The 24,527-nt window shown below is 39.6% G+C and overlaps 1 protein-coding gene and 1 non-coding gene across 9 annotated transcripts in view; one reads left to right on the top strand and one right to left on the bottom strand.

Moving 5' to 3' along the window:
- Window positions 1-24,527, bottom strand: part of PHLPP2 (PH domain and leucine rich repeat protein phosphatase 2) — a 78,583-nt gene that overhangs the window by 18,237 nt on the left and 35,819 nt on the right. For 6 of the 8 annotated variants that reach the window (XM_063797409.1, XM_511230.9, XM_016930131.4 and 3 more), the window contains 9 exons: window positions 21,278-21,403; window positions 18,552-18,706; window positions 16,170-16,316; window positions 15,536-15,766; window positions 13,259-13,461; window positions 9,076-9,136; window positions 6,061-6,156; window positions 3,964-4,119; window positions 679-879 (listed from right to left, as the gene is read on the bottom strand). In XM_063797409.1, coding sequence (XP_063653479.1) covers window positions 679-879; window positions 3,964-4,119; window positions 6,061-6,156; window positions 9,076-9,136; window positions 13,259-13,461; window positions 15,536-15,766; window positions 16,170-16,316; window positions 18,552-18,706; window positions 21,278-21,403 — 1,376 coding nt within the window. The remainder of the gene's footprint in view (window positions 1-678; window positions 880-3,963; window positions 4,120-6,060; window positions 6,157-9,075; window positions 9,137-13,258; window positions 13,462-15,535; window positions 15,767-16,169; window positions 16,317-18,551; window positions 18,707-21,277; window positions 21,404-24,527) is intronic. The other 2 variants (XM_016930129.4, XM_009431199.5) reach the window with 2 other exon arrangements.
- LOC112205996 (U6 spliceosomal RNA) lies at window positions 2,884-2,990 on the top strand. Its single transcript, XR_002940122.2, has one exon. It is a non-coding gene; the product is annotated as a U6 spliceosomal RNA (small nuclear RNA).

Here is a 24,527-nt window from a genome sequence, read left to right as displayed (position 1 = left end):
TGCCTGAGCCTCTCGAGTAGCTGTGATTACAGGCATGTGCCACCACGTACGGCTAATTTTTTTGTAGTTTTAGTAGAGATGGGGTTTCACCATATGGGCCAGGCTGGTCTCGAACTCATGAACTTGTGATCAGCCCGCCTTGGCCTCCCAAAGTGTTGGGATTACAGGCGTGAGCCACCACTCCCAGCCAAACACCCTGCCTTTCTTAGACTGCACTGCAACTGCCCATCCACTTGTTTATTTTCCCAATTTGACTATACATTCCCAGAGGACAGAGACTGTAACTGTTCACAATACTTGACATATAGTAAGCATTCCATTTTTGTATTATGAATAAATAGATAACAGTATTTTACAAAACAGTGCTGACAAGAGAAAAGAAAAAAATTGTCTTCAGAATCTGTTTCATAAGCCTGTACTTTTCTAGATTGACTATTAGACCATAATTAAGAAGTCACAACTAAAAATTAAACATATTTTAACCAATTTTCCTGGTTACCAATACTTAACAGGGTACTAACTATTAAGATGAGATTTTGCCACTCAACTAGTGAAATCATAGCATCTGTAAGTCAGTGAACGTAAACAAAGAGTCATAGTCAGATGGCTATATTTTTTCTGACAAATATAGAATTAATGTTGTGTATTTGAAATGATCAAAGTTTGCATTCATTTTACCTTGCAGGAAAGGTCTGTAACTGATTGTTTGCAAGGTGCAAGATTCGCAGGTGCAGGTGCCCTACCAGGACAGGTATGCACTGATCCGTCAGGAGATTGTTGGTCAGACAAAGCAGCTGCAGCATACTCAAACTCTCCTCTCCAGTGCAGGCGGATGGTAAAGACTCCAGACTATTTGCAGATGCATTCAAGTATCTGAGACTGACAGAACACACACAGATCATCACCTCCTTTAAGTTTATTTGCTGCCTTCCTATATAGAAACCATCATGTCACCTCAGTATGGAATGCTGCCATTCTAAGCTTCCAAATGGGGAAAAAAAAAAAAAAAAAAAATTCTCCACGTAGTTTTTCTCTAATTGATCCTATCCAACCCAAAGTTCCTTTCACTCAACTCATGCAAACCAAGTAGAGAGGAAAAAGTACAAGCCTGGTTGTTTTCCCAGGCTTCTGGAGTGACTGATTCTAACCTAACTTCATCTTTTACTCTCAAACTGCCTACTGAAAGGATGTTGCTGAATATCATGTTCACATGTTTTTGAACTGTGAAGACATCATTTAGAAAAACTTTTGTCTGGGCCAGGCGCAGTGGCTCACGCCTATAATCCCAGCACTTTGGGAGGCTGAGGTGGGCAGACCACAAGGTCAAGAGATCAAGACCATCCTGGCCACCATGGTGAAACCCCGTCTCTACTAAAAAAAAAATACAAAAATTAGCTGGGTGTGGTGGTGCACCCCTGTAGTCCCAGCTACTCGGGAGGCTGAGGCAGGAGAATTGCTTGAACCCAGGAGGCCGAGGTTGCAGTGAGCCGAGATCGTGCCACTGCACTCCAGCCTGGCAAAAGAGTGAGACTCCATCTCAAAGAAGAAAAAAAAAAAACTTTTGTCTGGTTTTAATAGCATCATTATGTATTCAGCCAATTCCATAATCCCCTAATAAAGAACATATAGGCTGTTTCCATTTCTATACATATGCTATTATAGACACTGTAATGAGCATCTTTGTATCCTTAACCAATTATTTCCTTAGGGTACGTTCCTAAAAACAGAATTTGTGGGATCAAAGGATATACATTTTTTAGAGATTTAATATATTGCCAAACTGAGCTCCTGAAAGAGTATATGAAATTATACTTCCGGCTGGGCGAGGTGGCTCACGCCTGTAATCCCAGCACTTTGGGAGGCCAAGGTGGGCGGATCACGAGGTCAGGAGATGGTTAACATCCTGGCCAACATGGTGAAACCTCATCTCTACTAAAAATACAAAAAAAAAGCTGAGTGTGGCGGCACATGGCTGTAATCCCAGCTACTTGGGAGGCTGAGGCAGGAGAAATCGCTTGAACCCAGGAGGCGGAGGTTGCAGTGAGCTGAGATGGTGCCACCGCACTCCAGCCTGGCGACACAGCTAGACTGCATTTCAAAAAAAAATAAACTATACTTCCACAAGAAGACTATTAAGAATGCCAGTTTGTCACACCTTTGTCAACACTGAATATTACAAATCCATTAATCTTTGCCAGTCTAGTAGATAAAACATGGTATAATTTTAAAATTTGCTAACATAGTGTTTAGTATATACAGAACATTCTCAATAAAAGGCAGCTATTATTACTAAACTTGTGTGTTCTCAGGTCTTCTTCATGTTGTTATGATCCGTAATCCCTGATTCACTTTTTATATTGAAATATAAGTTTTACATAACGAATTAGCTTTTAAGCTAATGGCAGGTACTGTGTGTCTGCTTGTGTTGTGGTCTCAACAAAGCTCTGTCCAGAGTTTGTATTAAATAAATACCACTGACAGTTCGCTACAGCTAAGTTACTCACTACAGATTCTAAGGTTGTAAACTAATTTCATTCAGACTATATCATAAGGACCAAATGCAGCGTTATGCATTGCTAACAAACATTTGTAGATTAACAACTGCATCAATACTCCATTAAATGTTACATAAAGAAAACTTTCTTTAAATACGTTTTAGAATTTCCAAAGATTTTATTTTGAAGACTATCCAATCAACTGTATTATACATTAAGAGATGTATAAGCTGCTAAAGAGAGAACAAGCCAGACAACTGTGGGCTAAACAGTTTTTTACGTCTCCTATTCATTTACTACTGCTCACCTCTGTTTTCTCCATTTCTAAATTGAAGACAATATTGCTTTCTCCATGTTGTAGAAAACTATAATTAAAAACTAGTTTTCAGTGCTCGCTTTGGCAGCACATGTACTAAAATTGGAACGATATAGAGAAGATTAGCATGGACCCTGAGCAAGGATGACAGGCAAATTTGTGAACCATTGCGTATTAAAAAAAAGAAAAAGAAAAAAACTAGTTTTCAGGTTGGGTGCAGTGGCTCATGCCTGTTAATCCCAACACTTTGAGAGGCCAAGACAGGCAGATCACTTGAGTCCAGGAGTTTGAGACCAGCCTGAACAAAACGGTGAAACCGTGTCTCTACAAAAAATAAAATTAGCCAGGTGTGGTGGTGCATCCCTGTGGTCCCAACTACTTAGTAGGCTGAGGAGGAAGGATCACTTGGACCCAGGAGGTCAAGGCTGCAATGAGCTATGACTGCACCACTGCACTCCAGCCTGAGTGACAGAGTGAAACCATGTCTCTAAAAACAAAAAACAAACAAAACAAACCCCACAAAAAACAAATAAACTCCACAAAACTAGTTTTCACTTAAAGGTGATGTACACATTAGGTAAACCTGATTACAGGCCTAAAATAGGAAGACATGTCATCTATTTGTTAATTTATAGTAAGAAGGCAAATGACACCTTTTGGAAGGACATTATCTGTAAATACAGTTTTCAAAAAGTACACAAAAAGGTTTGCACATAAAGACTGTAATTCAAAGGCGGTTTGGTAAAGCTAGGAGCAAAAACCAAATTAACTTTAGTGGTACGTCCTTTTCTCTCCAATGCAAAAGCTCAAAATTGCCCAAAGAAGCCACAGCAGAATGTTGTAATTTCTCTTTAAATATCATAACTATATTCATTTTCAGAGATGAAAGCCTGAACTTCTCAACCTGTCTGAAATTGTTTACAACACAGAAACCTCTTTAAGGATTTAACAGTTATTTCAACTATGAGTTACTGCCTCATAAAACAGTGTCATATTTTGTTTCATAAAAATTGCAAATAAGTCTCCACTCATAGTTGGACTATTAGGTAAACGCTCTGTAAATATAGTTCCAAAGGTCACTCCAATGATAAGTCACTGCAGTCTGTTTAGCCAATGATTCTGCTCTTCCGAAAAAAATCCTATGATACTTACTTTAAGGCCTTGGAGAAGAGGGTGTCTGGCAGCCTCGTGAGTGCATTATGCTGAAGATCCAACACCTCGAGGGGGATGTGCTCTACCAGTGTTGGAAGGTTTTGCACATGATTGTGTCCCAGCATCAGTTTTCTAAGACTCAAGCTACTCAGAATTCTAAGGGGGGAACATACAAACAAACACATTAAAAACTTACTTAAATCATTCTTTCTGAGGCTGTCCTAGCCTATTTAACTGAAATTAGTTAACTTATAGAAACATATTCTCCTAGATTGTATACTCACTGACAAGTGCCTGAGCCAAGAAAGCAGCTATGACCATATGTTTACCTACCACCCACCAGGAAGTCATTAAGGTCATTCTGAGAAAAGGTGAATTAGTGAAGGCAAACAGCACAGAGGAGATCTATACTAAAAAGGCAATTTCTAGAATAAATCAATTTAGATTTTAAGTCTAAGCAGCACCAAAAATTCAGTATATTAATATTAACACATCTTGTGAATAAATTCATAACATTTCATTACAATAAAAACTACTATTTATGGAGTGCTTAAAATGTGCTAAGCCACTTAACAACGAAGTTAATTCAGAAAGGTTCAGTAACTTTGATTTGCCTAAGATTTCACACTGCATAGTAAATGGTAAAGTCTGGACTTGAATTAAGGTTTGACTCCAAAGACTGTGTTCATATTTAGTATGTTAAACGCCTCTAGTTTAATTTTAAAGACTCCATAGAAAATAACATTTTATACCTCAGTGCTTTTGAATGTATCATTCCCTGCCGCCTTCACCAAGCCCCACTCTCTTTCTCCCACCACTTAGAAAAATCCCATCATCTAGTAAAGGTCAATTCAAATGCCATCTTCTCCATGAAACATTCCCTAATTATTCAAATTTCTTCTGATTTTCTCCATTTAATTTATACAGTGTAGTGATTAAGAGTGAAGGCTCTGGCCGGGCGCGGTGGCTCACGCCTGTAATCCCAGCACTTTGGGAGGCAGAGGCGGGCAGATCACAAAGTCAGGAGATCGAGACCATCCTGGCTAACATGGTGAAACCCCATCTCTACTAAAAATACAAAAAAAAATTTAGCCGGGCGTGGCAGCATGTGCCTATAGTCCCAGCTACTCCGGAAGCTGAGGCAGGAGGATGTGTGAACTCAGGAGGCAGAGCTTGCAGTGAGCCAAGATCGCGCCACTGCACTCCAGCCTGGGCGACAGAGCGAGACTCTGTCTCAAAAAAAAAAAAAAAAAAAAGAGTGAAGGCTCTGGAGTAAAAACGACTACATCCAAGGCCAGGTGTGGTGGCTCACGCCTGTAATCTCAACACTTTGGGAGGCTGAGATGGGCCCATTGCTTGAGCCCAGGAGTTTGAGACCAGTGTGGCCAATATAGCAAAGCCCCGTCTCTACTAAAAATACAAAAATTAGCTGGGTGTGGTGGTGTGCATCCATAGTCCCAGCTACTGAGGGGGAGCTGAGGACAGAGAATCACCTGAGCCCGGCAGGTTGATGCTGCAGTGAGGAGTGATTGTGCCACTACACTCCAGCCTGGGTGACAGAATGAGACCCTGTCTCCAAAAAAAAAAAAAGACTACCTTCAAATGCCAGCTCCCGTCACTTCCTGGTTAAGTGTAACCTTCAACAAGTTACCTAACTGCTCTAAGCTTTACATTCCTCATTTCTAAGATGAAGATAACAGCACCTATTAAATATATGATAAGGTTTTTAAAGGATTAGGTAAGATCATAAAAGTGATGTTCTTAGAACATTGCTCAGCTTATAATAGCTCATCCTATAAAAATTAACTATTATTACTATCATGTCACCAACCTATGGCAGCAACTCTTATTTATTTCATCACAGTTATCCACATATGTTACACTATCTTTTCATTAAGTTCCTTGCAAGCCAAGCCCATGCTTTAGCCTTTACTATGTTCCTTACAGCACATCACACTGCCTCATGCTCAGCAGGTACTCAACACACTGAACAAATAAAAGGCAACCCAAATCTAGAAAAAAGTTTAAATACGCACACACGTAAATGTTAGTATATACATACATATATACATAATATATGCATCCAGGCACACATACCTCACGGGAACCTCTGTGAGAAGATTATAGCTCACATCTAATACTTCTATCTTCTTTGCTTCACAGGCCCAGTCAGGGACACACTCTAGCAGGTTTCTGCAGAAAATAAATAATTAAATGGCACCATTTAAGATGACAAGTGCAACTCATTTCACTAGGCTATAATGTATCCATTAACCAGCCTGTGAGCCCTTGAGGGCAGGAACACTGTCTCCAAGGCATCCCTTGGAACACTGCCTGGAATATAGTAGGTGCTCAGTGAATGCTGCTGAATTAGAAGGGAGAGGAGAGACAAGTACCTGAAAATGTATAATACTGGATCAATTATGTTGCATGCTCAAAGAAGATAAAAAGGCTTTCTGCAATAGAAAAGCACACTTGTGGTGGGATGGGATGAGGGAAAGATAAGGAATTATAATTAACAAACCTTCAAAGATGAGTTAAGACTTCCACAGGTAATGACTGGGTGAGAAGAGAAGCAAATTCCAGGGAAAATTAACAAAATGAATACAAGTGAGACAGTAGAACCAAAGATAATTAGTGGGGAAAAAGTTTCAAACCATTTAGAATGTGAGCTCAAATAATTAGTAGAGCACTAGGCAGATATTTAGTCAAGAGAATTTTTTTTTCAGATGTGACAGCTTCTCTAGGCCTCAAGGTATCTACAGGTTTATCAAGCGATATAATGAGGCAGAATGAAGCAGCGCTATGTAAGAGAAACACACATATTGCTATACCTTAGTGAAGGAAACCCTTTACCTAAAATGGATCAAAACAAGCTCTCTAAGAAATATGTGGGTTAGAATATGAAGATGTTGTACAAAGGCCTGAGGTGAGGAGCACATTCCAAGCACAGGGTGGCAACATGAGCTAGAGCACAGAGGCAAGAGAAGAAACGCATGATGTGTATGGGGAATAACAAGCAGCTTGGTGATGCTGGAGCACCCGGAGGAGACGGCCTGGGCTGGAGATCTGAGTGTAGCTGAAATAACTGGAGTAAATGAGGTCACGTCCAATGAAGTATAGCAGACCAAGGACAGAACCCTGGGGATAATCGACCTTTAAAGGGCTAGCTGAGGAAGAAGGGTATGCAAAAGAAACATGGCCAAAGTGGCATGAAAAAAAATCAGACTGTATTAGCTAGCCAAGGAAAAAGCATGTTTGGAGAAAAGAGAGCAAAATTAACTGTGTCAACACAGAAAAGTTCCAATAAGAGCAGAACTAAACTGAGCTGTTTAGAGGGATAAGCAGATGGGGACTGAAGAAACTAAGCCAACAAATGCACATAATTCTTGAGAAATTTGGACAAAAGGGGGAAGAAAGGAATTAAGAAAATAGCTAGGGGGATTGTGAGGTAAAGGGAACTTTGTTATGACAGAAGAGACAAAGTATGTGTACAGACTAAGAAAAAAGAGGCTGAAAACACACACAAACACACACACACACACACACACACACACACACACACACGAGAGGAGGGGAAGAGGAGGGGGAGAGAGGAGGACAATAATGACGACGAACAGAGCAAGGTCCAGGGCAGTGGGAGTGGAGGAGTCACAGGCACAGACAGCTGGACTGGCCATGAACAGAGGAGAGAAGCTGAGAATGAATACGCATCTATATAAATTCAAGCAAGGTGGGTGTTTGGAAGCTGAGGGAAATTGCCCACAATGGCCTCTATTTTCCCAATCAAGTAGGAAGCTAAGTTCCAGCATGGAGGAGACTGGGGAGGGGGACACTGAGGGAGGTAGATGCTGAGGACACTGGAAGGAGCTGGCAAGACAAAGAACCAATAAGCTCCAGATGAGGTTGGAAATTTTGAGTTTGTAGTGGTGTCTACTTGGATGTGATTTTCTTCGGCAATGATCAAGCTCAACGGAAAAGGTAAAATTTTAGTACTGATCCATGCTGGGGTATTGCTGGGAAGATAAGCAGGAAGAAATGGAAGCGAATCTAAAACGTTAGCTTAAAATGATAATGATAAAGTAACGAAATCAACAAAAAGAAACCTGGCTACAACAGTTAGTATTTCTTGAGATGACTACACGTCAGGTACTATCCTATGCATTTTGCATTTATCATCTCACTCAGTCTTCACAACAACCCTGACCAAATAGGACCCTGCCCACTGCCCCTTTGATCTGCTTTGGGCACCCTGTACTCACAGCACTTAGGATGCTGCCCTGTCACTGCTTGTTTGATTGTTCATCTTGCCACTAGACTGCAAAACTCTACTGCTGAACCCAGAATGCCCAACAGTGGTTATAAATGAATAAAAAGTAATAAAATCCTGAATATAATTAATGTCCCTTCAAAAATAAGACCAACATGAGTTATAGGAGTACAAAAAAATTAAATAATATTTTAAAAACCCACTATCTGGCTGGGCTCGGTGGTTCACGCCTGTAATCCCAGCACTTTGGAAGGCCAAGGCAGGCAGATCACAAGGTCAGGAGATCCAGACCATCCCGGCTAACGCAGTGAAACGCCATCTCTACTAAAAATACAAAAAATTAGCCGGGCGTGGTGGTGGGCGCCTTTAGTCCCAGCTACTCGGGAGGCTGAGGCAGGAGAATGACGTGAACCTGGGAGGCAGAGCTTGCAGTGAGCCGAGATCACGCCACTGCACTCCAGCCTGGGCGACAGAGCAAGACTCCGTCTCAAACAAACAAACAAACAAACACCCACTATCTAAAAATCAAGAATTATCTGATTCCAACTGACTAAACGGGAATCAGTGCCTTGAAGATAACAGGTCTTCTTTGTTTGCATCTCATCCTACATCTATAGTCTTTAAGAAAAGAGTAATTCACAGACACCTTACTATTTCAAGAGAATCCTTCCTTTATACAGTAAAGCTATTAAACTTATTCGTCCATTCATCCTTTCTCCTTTTTCCAGGTTATCCAAGTATTTCAAAATACTTAGATTTCTTGTACATCAAAACTGCCAAAGAATCCACATGTATCTCTTAAATAGTAAGAAGCAAGCGCCACCCTCACGAAAGACACTCACCGGGAGAGATCCAAGGAAGTGAGCAGGCTGGGTATTGGATAGACGTTCACTGCTGTCAGCCCTAATCCAAAAACAAACAGGTGTTAGTGACATCCTCTAAAAAAGAAAGTAACTGAGAGCTGACAATGGAAAAGTAGCTTAGTGAAATCACCAGAGAGAAAACTGATGTATTCTACCAAGATGAGCTAAAGACAAAAACTACTGAAAACTCACTTTGACTAACTGATCCCAATTTGTCTTGAAAAACAAATGTAACAGCTAATTGAAGAATCCTGTGTACTGCACTGCCTTTATACAATATTAAGCAGTAGTTAAATGTTAACAGTAACTACTTAGCTTTTTAACTTGATAAAAACAATTAGACTTTTACTGGCAATATTTTAACTTTTAATTGAAGTATAACAAAAATACAGAAGAGTGCAACAATTCAGTAAATTTTCACAAACTGAACACACTAGTGGAACCAACACCCAGATCAAGAAACAGAACATTACCAGCTCCCTGGGAACTGCCCCATGTTTCCCTTTCCAGTCACTTCCCCTCAAGGAGTCCTGACTCCAAGTACCAAATTACTTTTACCTGTCTACATAAATATATGCATGCGGTATGTATAATTACTTTTGCCTATCTATGTAAACATATGCATGCAGTATGTATAATTATTTCTGCCTATCTACATAAATATATGCACACAGTATGTATAATTTACTTGTCTGGCTTCATTCACTCCACAATATGTTTACAGGATTTGTTTATACAGTTGCATATGATTATAGTTCATTTATTCTCATGCCTGTAAAAAATTATTTTATGTGAATATACCACAATTTATTTGCCCATTTTAGAGTTGATGACATGTTAAGTCTTTTCCAGTCTGCAGTTACTATGAATAGTACTTCTATGAACATATTTGTCCGTGTCTTTTGTGGACTAATATAAGTCCTTATATTGAACATAAGCCTAGAAGAGGCACTGCTGGGTACAGGGTATGTTTCTGTTCACCTTAGCAGATACTACTGAACAGTTTTCCAAAGTGGTTGTACCAATTTACACTCCAGCAGCTGCCCCTGGGATTTTTAGGCCTTTCCATTCTAGTCATTCTGGTAGGTGTATAGTGGTGCCACGCAGGAGTTTCAATTTGCATATCCCTGATGACTAGTCAAGTTCAGTGCTTTCCCTATATTAACTGATCACGTTTCGATAACTTCTTTTTGTAAAGCAGAGTTCTTGACTTTGAGGCATCAAAACTTCAAGTTTTTATGTGAATTCCTCCAGGTTGTAGAATTTAAGGATTTTGTAAACGGAGTAGCAGACCTCAAACAAGCCCTGTTCAGTTAACTGCTGTGATAGAATCCTGGTGACTCATAGTATTTAGGTATTTAAATACTATTAAAATATTTCATTTATTTGTATATTCTTAAATATTTACAAAGAGTAAATATTTAGGACTGTGTGCCTGTTGATGAGGTCTTTTCCAGTAGGGCCAGGAATTCACTGTTTAGACACATTAAGGATAGGGATGGGCCTGATAACAAAAATCTCCACAGCTAGGACTTACTACGATGTCAGGCATCTATAAACAGCATAAGTCAACACTCACCAGTTTTAACACTCTTCTGACCAAGCAATTAATCTAAGCTACAATTTGAAGCTTCTATAACATAATAAAAGGCAACGCAAACAGAAGTCCTCAACTTTTATCTGTATAATCTAGTTTACAGATACAGAAAAATAAAGAGAATAAAATAATGAACCCTCTTTCACCTATCATATAGCTTTTAACAAACCTACATTCTGCTTTATATGTGGCAGACTTTTTTTTTTTTTTTTTGAGATGGAGCTTTGCTCTTGTTGCCCAAGCTGGAGTGTAATGGCATGATCTTGGCTCACTGCAACCTCCACCTCCTGGGTTCAAGCAATTCTTCTGCCTCAGCCTCCCGAATAGCTGGGATTACAGGCACGCGCCACCATGCCCAGCTAATTTTTTGTATTTTTAGTAGAGACGGGGTTTCACCATATTAGCCAGGCTGGTCTTGAACTCCTGACCTCAGGTGATCTGCCCACCTAGGCCTCCAAAGTGTTGGGATTACGGGCTTGAGCCACTGTGCCCGGCCCAGACTTTTTTTTTTTTTTTTAAAGAATTAAAATACCACACATACCAAGAGTAAACATCATCTTGAATATGGTTTTCATCACTCTCATGTATTCTTTCATAGTTATGGCATATTTATAACGAAGAAAACAATATTTCTGTGAGTGTTTTAAATTTTGATATAACTATCACAATATACATTTAATTATGCACTTTTCCTTGCTCAAAAAAAAGTTTGCAATTTATCCATATTACCATGCAAAGCTTTAGTACATTCATTTTCACTGCTGTGCAATATTCTATTGCATAAATATATCACTACCGATTTGCCCATTTTCCTATTAATAATCCTACTTTTAGGCCGGGTGTAATGGCTCACACTTGTAATCCCAACCCTTTGGGAGGCTGAGGTGGGCAGCTAACTAGAGGTTAGGAGTTCAAGAACAGCAAGGCCAATATGGTGAAACTGTGTCTCTACTAAAAATACAAAAATTAGATGGGCATGGTGGCACACTCCTGTAATCCCAGCTACTCAGGAGGCTAAGAGAAGAGAATCGCTTGAACCTGGGCAGCAGAGGTTGCAGTGAGCTGAGACCAGGCAACTGCACTCCAGCCTGGGCAACAGAGCTAGACTCCGTCTCAAAATCCTACTTTTTCATGCTCACAGAAAGTGATAAACAATCTGTTATACATCTCCTTGTGCACATGTGGGTGTCTTTGGGATATATCCCAATCAGGAAACTTCTAGAATATGGTATGTGTGTGTCTCGACATCTCTAACACTGTCACATTACTCTCTGGGGTGGTTTTACCAGTCACCTCTCACTGGCAGTGTGTGAGTGCTCAGGAAGATGCTTCTCCTCGCCTCTGGAAACACTCAGAATTACCTTTTTTTTAATGTGATGAGTATAAAATGTTATTATTTAAATTTGCATTTTTCTGACAGTAAAATTTAACCTATTTTCCTTTCCTTCCTTAAACACATATCAAAAGTAAAGAAAGGTAAAGAACTTTCCATAAAAAGAATGGCCTCGACAAATATGAGGACCTTTTCACTGAAAAATATTCTTAGAGCAAATCACTATTGAAATCAGTGGCTTCTCATTCTAGCACTGAGGCTACACAAGCTTTTAAACTACGAATTGGCAAACTTTTTCTGTAAAAGGCTAAATAGTAAACATTTTAGGCTTTGCGGACCATATCACAGTCTCTCTTACTACTATTCAATTCTGCCACTGTAGCACAAGAGCAAGAATGTATAAACAATATGCAAGCAAACCACTGAGGCTGCATTCCAGTACAACTTCATTCAGAAACATAGAAACCTGAATTTCATAGTAATTTTCACATGTCACAAAATTCTTCTTTCTTTTTTTGAGATGGGGTCTCACAAGTCTCACCCAGTTCTCTCATGAGAACATGCAATGGCACGGTCTCAGCTCACTGTAACCTCTGCCTTCCAGGCTCAAGTGATCCTCCCATCTCAGCCTCCTGAGTAGCTGGGACCACAGGTTTGCCACCATGCTGGCTAACTTTTGTATTTTTTGTAGAAATGGGGTTTCACCATGTTGCCTAGGCTAATCTCGAACTCCTGAGCTCAGGTGATCAGTCCACCTCAGCCTCCCAAAGTGCTGGGATTACAGGCATGAGCCCCCATGATTGGCCACAAAATTCTCCTTTTGACTTTTTTTTTTACCCAACCATTAGAAAAATGTAAAAACCATTCCGTATGGGCCATAAAAAAAGAGGTGGCAGGCCAGATGCAGTCCTGGGGTATAGTTTGCCAACCTGTTTTAGACTATTATTGATGCTCTGTTTTGAACATGCTTGCCCACCTCCCCACCACCACTATTCTGTGGAATGCCTCTTATTATGCTCAATTAGTAAAGCTCAAAGTATCCTGCCATGTCTTTTTATGCACACTGCAACCACTTAAGTATTGACAGCAAAGTGAAGAGATAAAGCTTCGCCTCAATGAGCCACAAACCCCATCCTGCAGAGTGGCTGAGGAACACCACAGGTGTCACTGTTCTCAGAAAGCACTGACAACAGCTGAAAGAGAAAAAACAAAAGGCTGCATAGAAAACTCACTGTTGGAACTGGCATAGAGGGTCCGAAGGGAAAAGCCACTGAGTGTTAGCTCCCTCAGCTGATTCCGCCCACAGTGCAGCTGTTCCAAGCTGCATAAGGAGCTAAGATCCAAGTCAGTCAGTCGGTTGTCCCGCAGATCCACGTGGGTGATGTGTTTATTTCCCTCCAGATTTTCAATAACCATGGTTTTCAAATGGTTCATCCTTAATATGCAGAAACAAGAAAATAATCATAAATAAGAGTCTATTAAATGTGCTTACCAGAATAAAAATAAAAAATAGGACAGGTATGATCCCTTTCTCTGTTTCCTTTTTTTTTTTTGAGACAGAGTTTCGCTGTGTTGCGCAGGCTGGAGTGCAATGGCGTGATCTCGGTTCACTGCAACCTCTGCCTCCCAGGTTAAAGCGATTCTCCTGCTTCAGCCTCCCAAGTTGCTGGGATTAGAATCACCCCCACCATGCCAGACTAATTTTTTGTATTTTTAGTAGAGATGGGGTTTCACCATGTTGGCCAGGCTTGAACTCCTAACCTCAGATGATCTGCCTGCCTCGGCCTCCCAAAGTGCTGGGATTACAGGCATGAGCCACTGTGCCCGGCCCCCTTTCTCTGTTTCCTAAACAATTTAAGAATTTCACTACTCGCCTCATTTTGCAAGGTACTATATAAATAATTACAGTTGATGAATAACTCAAGGTACAGCTAAGTTAGACAATCCAAATTGGCAAATACATATACAAATTAATAAAGAGAAGGAAAAAAGAGGCCACATCTACGAACAGTTAAACACTTATATCCAAATACCTAATAATGTCAGGTGGGCACTAAGTAGGACAAAGGAACAGGAAGATGAACACAACCTTTTGAGTCAGTGAGTAGCAAAGCAGTCACAACAGTACCATGTCCAGAGTATAAGGATGGAGCCATACTTCTTCCTGTTGCTATGCCTGCTCTATCTCTAGAGCTAAGGTTCAAACATAAAATTAATTAACAGACAAGGAAATAATCTGCATACATATATATATATGGAAGAGTTCAAAGGCAAATTATAGAAAATGACCTCTGGGTTTTTTCTACACAAGTATATGATTTAATTGATGCAGGTCTATTCTCACTTTCCTGTATTTCTATAAATCTCTCTCTTAAATCTACAGTGTGGTTAAAAAAAAAAAAAAACTCTCTTACTGTCTTTACAAGCTACATCAATGGCTTACTGTAAATAACAGAACATCCAGTAGGTGTCTTTTTACCAGCTTCCTTTAGGAAAATATTATGACTAGAAAATAAAACTCTCATAAAAAGTTCTTAGTAATGAAACCCTTAACATTTTAATTGTAATACAATGGGTATCAAGAAGAAACCCAATGACTCAACAGAAAAATGGTCATTTATGGAAATCTACAAACTACTAATATACATATAAAAAGATGTTCAACCTCACTGCTATGTAAATAAACGTTGATTAAAACAATGAAATACTTTTTTCAACCTACTAGACTGATGATAAATAAAAAGAAATGCTAAAATCCAATACTGACAAAGATGTGAGAAAATGGGAATTCTCATAAAATGGTGGAGGGGTCGGGCACACTGGCTCACACCTGTAATCCCAACACTTTAGGAGGCCAAGGCAGGAGGATTACTTGAGCCAGGGAGTTCAAGACCAGCCTGGGCAACACAGCAAGACCCCATCTCTATAAAAAAATTTTAAAATAAAAAATATACACTGATGGGAGGGTAAGTGAAAACAATCTTTGTCAAAGGCAATTTGATAGTCTCTATCACATGGTACAACTACCTGATCCTTAATCTCTCTGCTACTGAGTGATAAAGTCTTACTACACCTTTGAAAACATGTATTTCTACACTATTCAAAAAACCTAAAGTTATGGGCCAGGTGTGGTGGCTGTAATCCCAGCACTTTGGGAGGCTGAGGTGGGTGGACTGCTCGAGTCCAGGAGTTCGAGACCAGCCTGCACAACATGGTGAAACCTCATCTCTACTAAAAGTAGAAAAAAATTAGCCAGGCCTCGTGGTGCGCACCTGAAGTCCCAACTACTCAGGCTGAGGTGGGAGAATCGCCTGAGAACGGGAGGTCAAGACTGCAGTGGGCCGAGAACGTGCCACTGTATGCTAGCTTGGGTGACAAAGTGAGACCTTGTCTCAAAACAACAACAAAATTTTAAAAACCCTAATGTTTTAAACAAATCTTCATAAGCAGAAGACATAAAGGTCCACCAGAGTCAATTTAAAGGAAGCTGTGGTAAAGAATAACCTTACCTTAAATCCACATGCTTGATATGGTTCATCCTATTCAGCACCCCTAAGTTCAGGACTTCCAGGCAATTTCCTGCCATAACCACTCTATCTAACATAGTGAGTTTCTCATAAACCTCAGGAATTTGACTAAAGTTGTTGAAGGAAATTCCCAAGGAGGAAAGCTGTTGTAGATTTCCCAATTCTTCAGGTAAAGTAGTCAGAAAGTTGCCATCAAGACAGAGGGTTTGAAGACTATAGGAAGAAAACAAAACAAGTCTACTTTATGAAAGGTTTCACTGGAATGCACAGAATCAGAGTTAGGGATTCTGATTTATGTCACTAATTTATTATAAATCCCAAAATAGTAAAGTGTCCTAACTCTCCATCTATGCAGACTTAATAGATGATTTACACACAACTTAAACAAATGGTCCCTCCAACATTAAAAGAGTTAAGACCGCTGCTGTTGAAGCTAAGGGATCAGTCACTGCTATGGGCAGGTATATCTCTGAGGTCAAAAACTGCTGCTGACTAGAATCCTAAGTAGTACATGATACAGTTCACTGCAAGAGTTCAAGATACTACCTTCATTCCAAACCCCAGGCAAGTTCCTTATTCTGCAAGGGAAAAGAGGAATCTAGTAAAAGTTACTTACTTTAGCAGATTGCCAATTTGACTTGGTAGGTCATGAAATCCATTACAGGAAAGGTTGAGCTCAGTCAGGGTAGAGATCTCGCATAACAATATAGGAAACAACCCAAGTTTATTATGGGACAAGTTCAGGCCCTTCAGTTGAGAAAATCTAAAGAGCAAAGGCAAAAATGGGTATTGCATTTCAATACATCTATTACTGTATCTTTACAAGGGACATCAATGGCCTTTGATATCTATTTTAAATGTCTATAATAGAATTTATTCCAAAAATACTTATTGAGCACTTGCTGCATATCAAACACTGAGTGGGGACAGAGGACACCAAGATGACTAATGCACAGTCCATGTGATGAAGGAAACCACATCTAGCATTACAGGAGCTCTCTTTTCTCCTTAAAAAGGAAGACAATCTTGGCCGGGTGCAGTGGCTTATACCTGTAATCCCAGCACTTTGGGAGGCCGAGGCAGGTGGATCACGAGGTTAGGAGATCGAGACCATTCTGGCTAACTTGGTGAAACCCCGTCTCTACTAAAAAACAGAAAAATTTAGCCGGGCGTGGTGGCAGACACCTGTAGTCCCAGCTACTTGGGAGGCTGAGGGAGGAGAATGGCATCAACCCGGGAGGCGGAGCTTGCAGTGAGCCGACATTGCGCCACTGCACTCCAGCCTGGGCCACAGAGTGAGACTCCGTCTCAAAAAAAAAAAAAAAAAAAAAAAAAAAAAAAAAAAAAAAGGTAGACAATCTTGAAGAACAGCTCTTGCTGGTACAATTCTTTTGTATTTCTTCATACTTGATATGCTTGAAATCTTTTTCCATTATTAAATTTCTACATGTAATATACAAAATCCTTGCAAGAATTAATCAACTCATAGACAGAGCAACAGCTAACAAATATGTAGATCAAATCCCATTTATAAGCAACTTCTACTTTCATACTGAAATTATGTTGGCTAAAATGTCACATAAAATGAATAAACCAGTTAGAGCTTGAAAATACAAATGTGACAGCATTTTATCATTATGTGACCTGATACACAACACAAAATAATTTTTAGTGCTTCTATTTTGTTCATGGAAGTAAAATTATCTATATTGTCTTACCCAGAGATAGCATTGTTATAAAATGGATCTCCTGGGTTTCTTCTTGATATCCACTGTATTATAATTAAGATGTTAAAGGTTTCATTACTAAGAACTTTTTATGAGAGACTCTGGTAATTCCACTGGGGAGTAGGATACTTCGTTATTATACAAGCGCAAGATGGTAAGGCTGAGATGTTCTCCATGATGATGATCTATCACCTGCTTCTAGATTTGAATCCCTGGTACCTCACTGTAACGCTTCTCTTCCAATTTTTCAACTTCTGATTTCCAGATGACCTAACCTTGATTACTGATTATTCCTTTGGCTTGGTGCTTTAAATTCAGAATTTATGATACAGCCCTCAAACTGGACTAATTCTTTTTCATAGCAACTCACAAAGAAATGCTAGAAACCAACTTCCTTAAAATTATTGCTTGTTTTCATTTTTACATGCCAATATTACTAAAATAACTACCTCATTACTAAACAGAGGCTTATACTTGAAACACTTTCTAAAACAATTATCAGATGAGATTAAAAAAACAACATTTTCTGGACATTAGAATTATTAGCTATTAAGGAAGTACGTAAAATATGTCATTTTAATGTATATTATCTTTTTAGTCACCATCTAATTTAAATCACTTTGAATGCTTTAATTTCCAATTTCTCCCTTCTCCTCCAGAAGCCCAGACAATTACTTACAACACATATTTATTCACTGCGTCCATTTTTAAGTGGAGGAATGAGGTGGGATGAGTGGAGTGTGGGAATGGGGTATATATTTTAATAAAGGACATGGAATAACAAGTAGGTCATAGTACTGTAGGGCTAAAATGGTTCCTGTATTAGAACAGAGAAGCTTCACAGCTGACTAAACGCATAAGAGTTGGCAGTGGAAGGTACAAAGAGAAGATAGAGCCTTGTCTCTCAGAGTGAAAGTCTTATAATTAGGACTATCTCCTTTAAGTTACTGAAATTTTATACTTCTAATTCAAAAATTTCCCGTATACTAAATCTCTTGATGTAACTTGGCAGCAGATCATACATCGGTGTCAATGATTCACATGAAAAGATTACCCAGATCAACAGAAGCTCACAGAACATTTACATCAATCTTCTGTTTTATGGGGGGAAAGGGCAGGTAGGAGAACTCTGTGAATAAACATTTTTACTTCCTCTTCAAAAGGGAGGGGAAATTTTAGAATATACATACAATGGTAGCAGGTAGAAGCCATAAGATACTGATTATGAGTTGGTTTTAACAGGTTAGTCTGGAAACCCATTCTCCACATACTTGTAGAGTGTATCGAGGCCTCCGGGTCTTTCTAACTGCATGAAGTTGTGTCGCAAGTTGAGGTAGGTAATATCTTGACTATAGAAGAGATGCTCAGGAACCTCCTCGAGGCTGTAACACGAGAGATCCACGGTACTGATTCGCTGGGACACCACCTGAATAATGTCAAAGAGAAGAGCCTTCTGAGCTAGTACTGGATGTCTATCACCCAGCAAAGAATGGAATGGCATTTACACAAAAAGACACTGATTAAAAAGATAGTGAAAAAAAGGCAATAAGATCCAATTATTCATTTATAAATACCAGTTAATTTTTACTTTTTCCTAAAACCATAAGCTGCTTGAAAAACAAGGGTATAAATTATAAAGTCTCTATAAGTACAAGGTTAAAAAAAAACACATATCATTAAAGATGGAAAGTTAACACTTCATGCAAGAAGTAATCTTTTTTGTTTGTTTTGTTTTTGGGTTTTTTTTTTTTTTTTTTTTTGAGACAGAGTCTTGCTCTGTCAGCCAGGCTGGAGTGCAGTGGCACAATCTCAGCTTACTGCATCCTCCGTCTCCTGGGCTCAAGCAATTCTCCTGTGCCACCACGCCAGGCTAATTTTTGTATTTTTAGTAGAGACGGGGTTTCACCATGTTGGCCAGGCTGGTTTCGAACTCCTGACCTCAGGTAATCCACCCACCTCAACCTCCCAACGTGCTGGGATTACAGGCGTGAGTCACAGCACCCCGTCGCAAGAAGTTATCTTAAGATGATTCGAAATAAATGGAAAAAACTTTAAGAGGCAGTGTGATATGAAAAGACATGGCCTTCTGTAGCCACACTAGCTCTGCTACTTATCAGCAGTTTCTTCATCTGTTTTGAGGATAAAAGTAAATAACCAAGCATACAGCACACTGCTAAACATGCAAAAGACACTCAAAAAATATTAACTTCTCTTTAAAAGGGCAGAAGAATGGAATAGGTACTTAAAACTGGGACTAGTTTTATAGCCAGATTTTATAGCCAACACAATATAACTGTAAAATAGTCAATAAAATCAAAACAAGCTTGATAGTTCTATAATATTATGCTAATATAATATGGGTTATAAAAATTGATCTAAAAAAAGAAACAATATATCACTAGAAAAGTCATTCATGGCTAGGCGTGGTGGCTCACACCATAATCCAGCACTTTGGGAGGCCAAGGCGGGCGGATCACCTGAGGTCAGGAGTTCGAGACCAGCCTGGCCAACATGGTGAAACCCTGTCTCTACTAAAAATACAAAGATTAGCTGGGCGTGATGGCGCACACCTGTAATCCCAGCTACTCCAGAGGCTGAGGCAGGAGAACTGCTTGAACCCAGGAGACAAAGGTTGTAGTGAGCCAAGACTGTACCACTGCACTCCAGCCTGGGTGACAGTGAGACTCTGTCTCCAAAAAAAAAAAGGAAAAGAAAAGTCATTCATGTTTTGATGGCACGTCCTTATACTATAACAATCTCTTATACAAAATCCTGCAAAGATGGCTAGAAGAAAAAGAGAATTTGGAAATCACAATACACTTTATTGCTTTTCAAAGGCTAAAGTGCAGAAATTATGTTGAAAGACTAATTATCCTTGGCATATAGGAATAATGGTTTGTGGTAGCATTAGAGGTCACTGTCCCATCAATAACTGCACATTTGAAGTCATTCACCAAGGCTGTTCTGAACATATGCATACCAAGAAGCACTGGGACCCAAGTTATGGAATAAATCCATCTATCACTGACTATTACGGTTGAGGGAAGGTCATTTAAATCTCATTGTATCTCAATTCCTTCAAAGGTCAAATCTCTTTGTGTCTTAATTCCTTCTAAGGCCCTAACCCCCACAGACAGTACAGAGGAAAATGCACCTGCAAACATTTTTGACAGCATTTTGTACTATGCACATATAAATAAGTTAAAGACCTGGTGGAATTCCGTGATTTTACTCATTATATACTCAGAAAAGGCCTAGAAAGGAAATTAAAAATTATAATTTGCTATCTTGGGAATAAGTTCAGTTTCTTTTCTTGTCTTTTGTTTTTTTTTCAGATGGACTTTTGCTCTTGTTGCCCAGGCTGGAGTGCAATGGAATGATCTTGGCTCACTGCAATCTCCGCCTCCTGGGTTCAAGCGATTCTCCTGCAGCTCAGCCTCCCGAGTAGCTGGGATTACAGGCATGTGCCACTACACCCCGCTAATTTTGTATTTTTAGTAGAGACGGGGTTTCTCCATGTTGGTCAGGCTGGTCTGAAACTCCCGACCTCAGGTGATCCACCTGCCCCAGCCTCCCAAAGTGCTGGGATTACATGCATGAGCCACTGCACCCGGCCATCAGTTTCAAAATACATTTCTCTTGGGGTACTCTTTTTTTTTTTTTTTTGAGATAGAGTCTTGCTCTGTCATCAGGCTGGAGTGCAGTGGCGCGATGTCGGCTCACTGCAACCTCTACCTCCTGGATTCAAGCGATTCGCCTGCCTCAGCCTTCCGAGTAGCTGGGACTACAGGTGCGCACCACCACACCCAGCTAATTTTTTGTATTTTAGTAGAGACAGGGTTTCACCATGTTGGTCAGACTGGTCTCGAACTCCCAAACTCAGGTGATCCGTCCGCCTCGGCCTCCCAAAGTGCTGGAATTACAGACGTGAGCCACCACGCCCAGCCTAGGGTTCTCTATTCTTATCTCCACATCAGAACATCCTACCACTTTTCACCTTGGATGCTTGCCGTTGCCATCGCTGGTACTCGGCCAAAGTCTCGAAGCTGATATGATAGGTCTGAGCTTGGGCTCCTGCTGAGCTGAAAGCAAGGGAGTATTGCCGTCGCTTCACTTCTTCTATCTGAAGAAGAGGAGGGGAGAAAACCAGAACCACTAAAAAAAAAATCCTAGTCAAAAAGCAAAAGGCAATCACAAGACGAACAACTGAATTTTTAAAAATAGAGTTATTTTTTATTTTTTCTCTCTCCCTCCTTGTCCCCCTCCATCTGCCAATGGGTCACACATGAACACACCCAAGGAGTACACAATGATCCCAACACATTAGCTGTGCTTTTGCTCTATCACCAGCAGCTGGTGATAGCACCTCTTGTCCTCAGGACTTGCAGGTCAGGAAGCAGGATACCAGTCCACTATGTCCCCCTTACTGCACGGAACTCTTAACGAGTCCTCTTCAGTCCAATTCAAATCTCTTTACTAGGCTTGAGAAAAGAGGCAAAAACCTCCCCCATTCCTATTGGAGCGGTGGCAGGAATTCACAGCACAAAATAGCTCCTTAAAGAAATTCTCGGCCAGGCGTGGTGGCTCACGCCTGTAATCCCAGCACTTTGGGAGGCCGAGGCGGGCAGATCACGAGGTCAGGAGTTTGAGACGAGCCTGATCAACATAGTGAAACCCTGTCTCTACTAAAAATACAAAAAATTAGCCGGGTGTGGTCACGGGCTCCTGTAATCCCAGCTACTTGGGAGGCTGAGGCAGGAGAATCGCTTGAACCCAGGGGGCGGAGGTTGCAGCAAGCTAAGATCGCGTCACTGCATACCAGTCCGGGCGACAGTGCGAGACTCCGTCTCAAACAAAAAAAGAAATTCTCCCCCAAATTCCAACAAACTCAACCTATATAGCTTTGATGAGGAAGCAGTCTTTTTACAGTCATGGAACCACTTACATCTTTTTGTCTGGTATCTCACTTTGTTACGTCACAGCTTGGCAAATCAGATGGAAACTTACATTAGGTTTCTGTGCCAACTGAAGATTGAACCAAGCGGCAGAAACAAAATACTTCCAGAAAAGAGAATCATATTAAAAAGATTCATTAAAATTAAATAATTTTCACAATATTAAATTGTGATACAACATAACCATTTTTCATTAGTAACAAATCATTGCAACTGAATGAGTCTGTGTCAAAATAAAGAATATTATTGAAATGAAGAATAGATACTGATTGTTTTAGCATAATCTTTTAAATATTTTATTTTGGAATGCTTGACATTGAAAAGTACAGAGAATCATATAATGTCAAACACTGAGACAGATCTGTAAATCTCTCACTGTAAGTTAATTTGTCAACTTCCCTGAGTATTTTAATTTCTGTATTACAGATGTTGAAATTATATTGTTACATATATATAACTTTGGAATTATTAAATATTCATGGTAAAATGTTCCTTTTATCATTTTGTAATGAGTCTCTTTATCCCTACTAATGCTTTTTGTATTAAAGTCCTTTTGGCCCAGCTACTTGGGAGGCTGAGGCAGGAGAACTGCCTGAATCCGGGAGGTGGAGGCTGCAGTGAGCTGAGATCGTGCCACTGCACTCCAGCCTGGGTGACAGAGCGAGACTCTGTCTCAAACACACACACAAAAAAGTCCTTTTGGGGATCAGTCTTACTGAGGTATAACCTAAAATAAAATTCACTGGTTTTTGTTGTTTTTTTTTTGAGACAGGTCACTCTTCACCCAGGCTGGAGTACAATGGCGTGATCATGGCTCAATGCAGCCTCAACCTTACGGGTTCAAGTGATCCTCCCGCCTTAGCTTCCTGAGTAGCTAGAACTACAAGTGTCTGCCATTGTTCCTGGCTAATTTTTTATTTTTTTGTAGAGACAGAGTCCCATTTATGTTGCCCAGGGGTCTTGAACTCTTAGACTCAAACAATTCTCCTGCCTCAGCCTCCCAAAGTGCTAGGATTACAGGTGTGAGCCACTGTGCCATGCCTGGCCTTGATTTTTTTTTAATTCACTAAGTAACCAATTTCATGAGTTTTTATAAATGAATAAATACAGTGTGCAACCCCATGGCCCCCAAACTTCCCTCTGTGCTCCTTTACAGTCAGCCCCCTCCCCACCATGCCCTGGCAATCATTGATCTGTTTTCTATCACTACAATTTTTTGCCTTTTTCAGAATTTCATATAAATTGAATAATTCAATAAATAGACTTTTGTATCTGGCTTCTTTCACTCAGAATTATGCTGTTAAGATTTATCCTTGTTCTTGTATCAGCAGTTCTTTCCCTTTTTTTTTTCGCTTAGCAGTATTTCCTGGTATAGATATATCACATTTGTTTATCACTTCACAAGTCAGTGAACATTTAAGTTGTTTCTAGTTTTTAGCCATTATGAATAAAGCTGCTATGAACATTCATGTACAAGTCTTTTAAAGAACATATGTTCATTTCTTTTGGATAAAAACTAGAAACAGAATTGCTGGGTTATTTGAAAAGCACACATTTAATTTTACAAAAAATGAATAACTGTTTTGCAAAGTAACTTCATTCCTACCATGATGTATAAATGTTCCAGTTGCTCCGCATATTTGCCAAACTTGTTATTCATCAGTCTTTTAATTTCAGCCATTCTAGTGGTGTGCAGTATCTCACTATTATTTTTATTTGCATTTCCCTAATGACTGAGGTTGAAGATCTTTTCATGTGTTTGTTACCTGTATATCTGCTTTGGTGACAGGTCTCTTCAAATCTTTGGCCCAGTTTTTTAATGGGTTTGTCTTTTTGTTACTTAGTTGCAAAAGTTCCTTATATATTCTGAATACAAGTCCTTTGTTGCACATAAACTTTCATATAAATGTCTCATATGCTATTAATATAACCACACCAATTTTCTTTTGATTGCCATTTGATGAGTATATATTCTTTCATCATTTCACCTTCAACCTTCTAAGAGTAAGTTTTAATTATGTCTCTTATGAACAGCAAATAGTATTTAAAATAACATCTGACTATCACAATCATTATGATTACTGATATATTCGGATTTATTACTATCACTATAATTTGTGAAAATTTAACATGTTATTTTGCTCCTTTTTCTCAATTCTTCTTGCCTTATTTTAGCGTTACAAAGTCTTCTATATTCTCTTTTCCTCCTCTAATTTTAGTGGCTATTGTTAAATTTTCCTAATAAATTTTAAGATTATTTGATGTCTCTATCCTCTTACCCCGAGTGTATCA

This window comes from Pan troglodytes, chromosome 18 (genome assembly GCF_028858775.2).
Source record: "Pan troglodytes isolate AG18354 chromosome 18, NHGRI_mPanTro3-v2.0_pri, whole genome shotgun sequence".
Taxonomy (NCBI): Eukaryota; Metazoa; Chordata; class Mammalia; order Primates; family Hominidae; genus Pan; species Pan troglodytes.
This window is presented reverse-complemented; position numbering and strand designations above follow the sequence as displayed.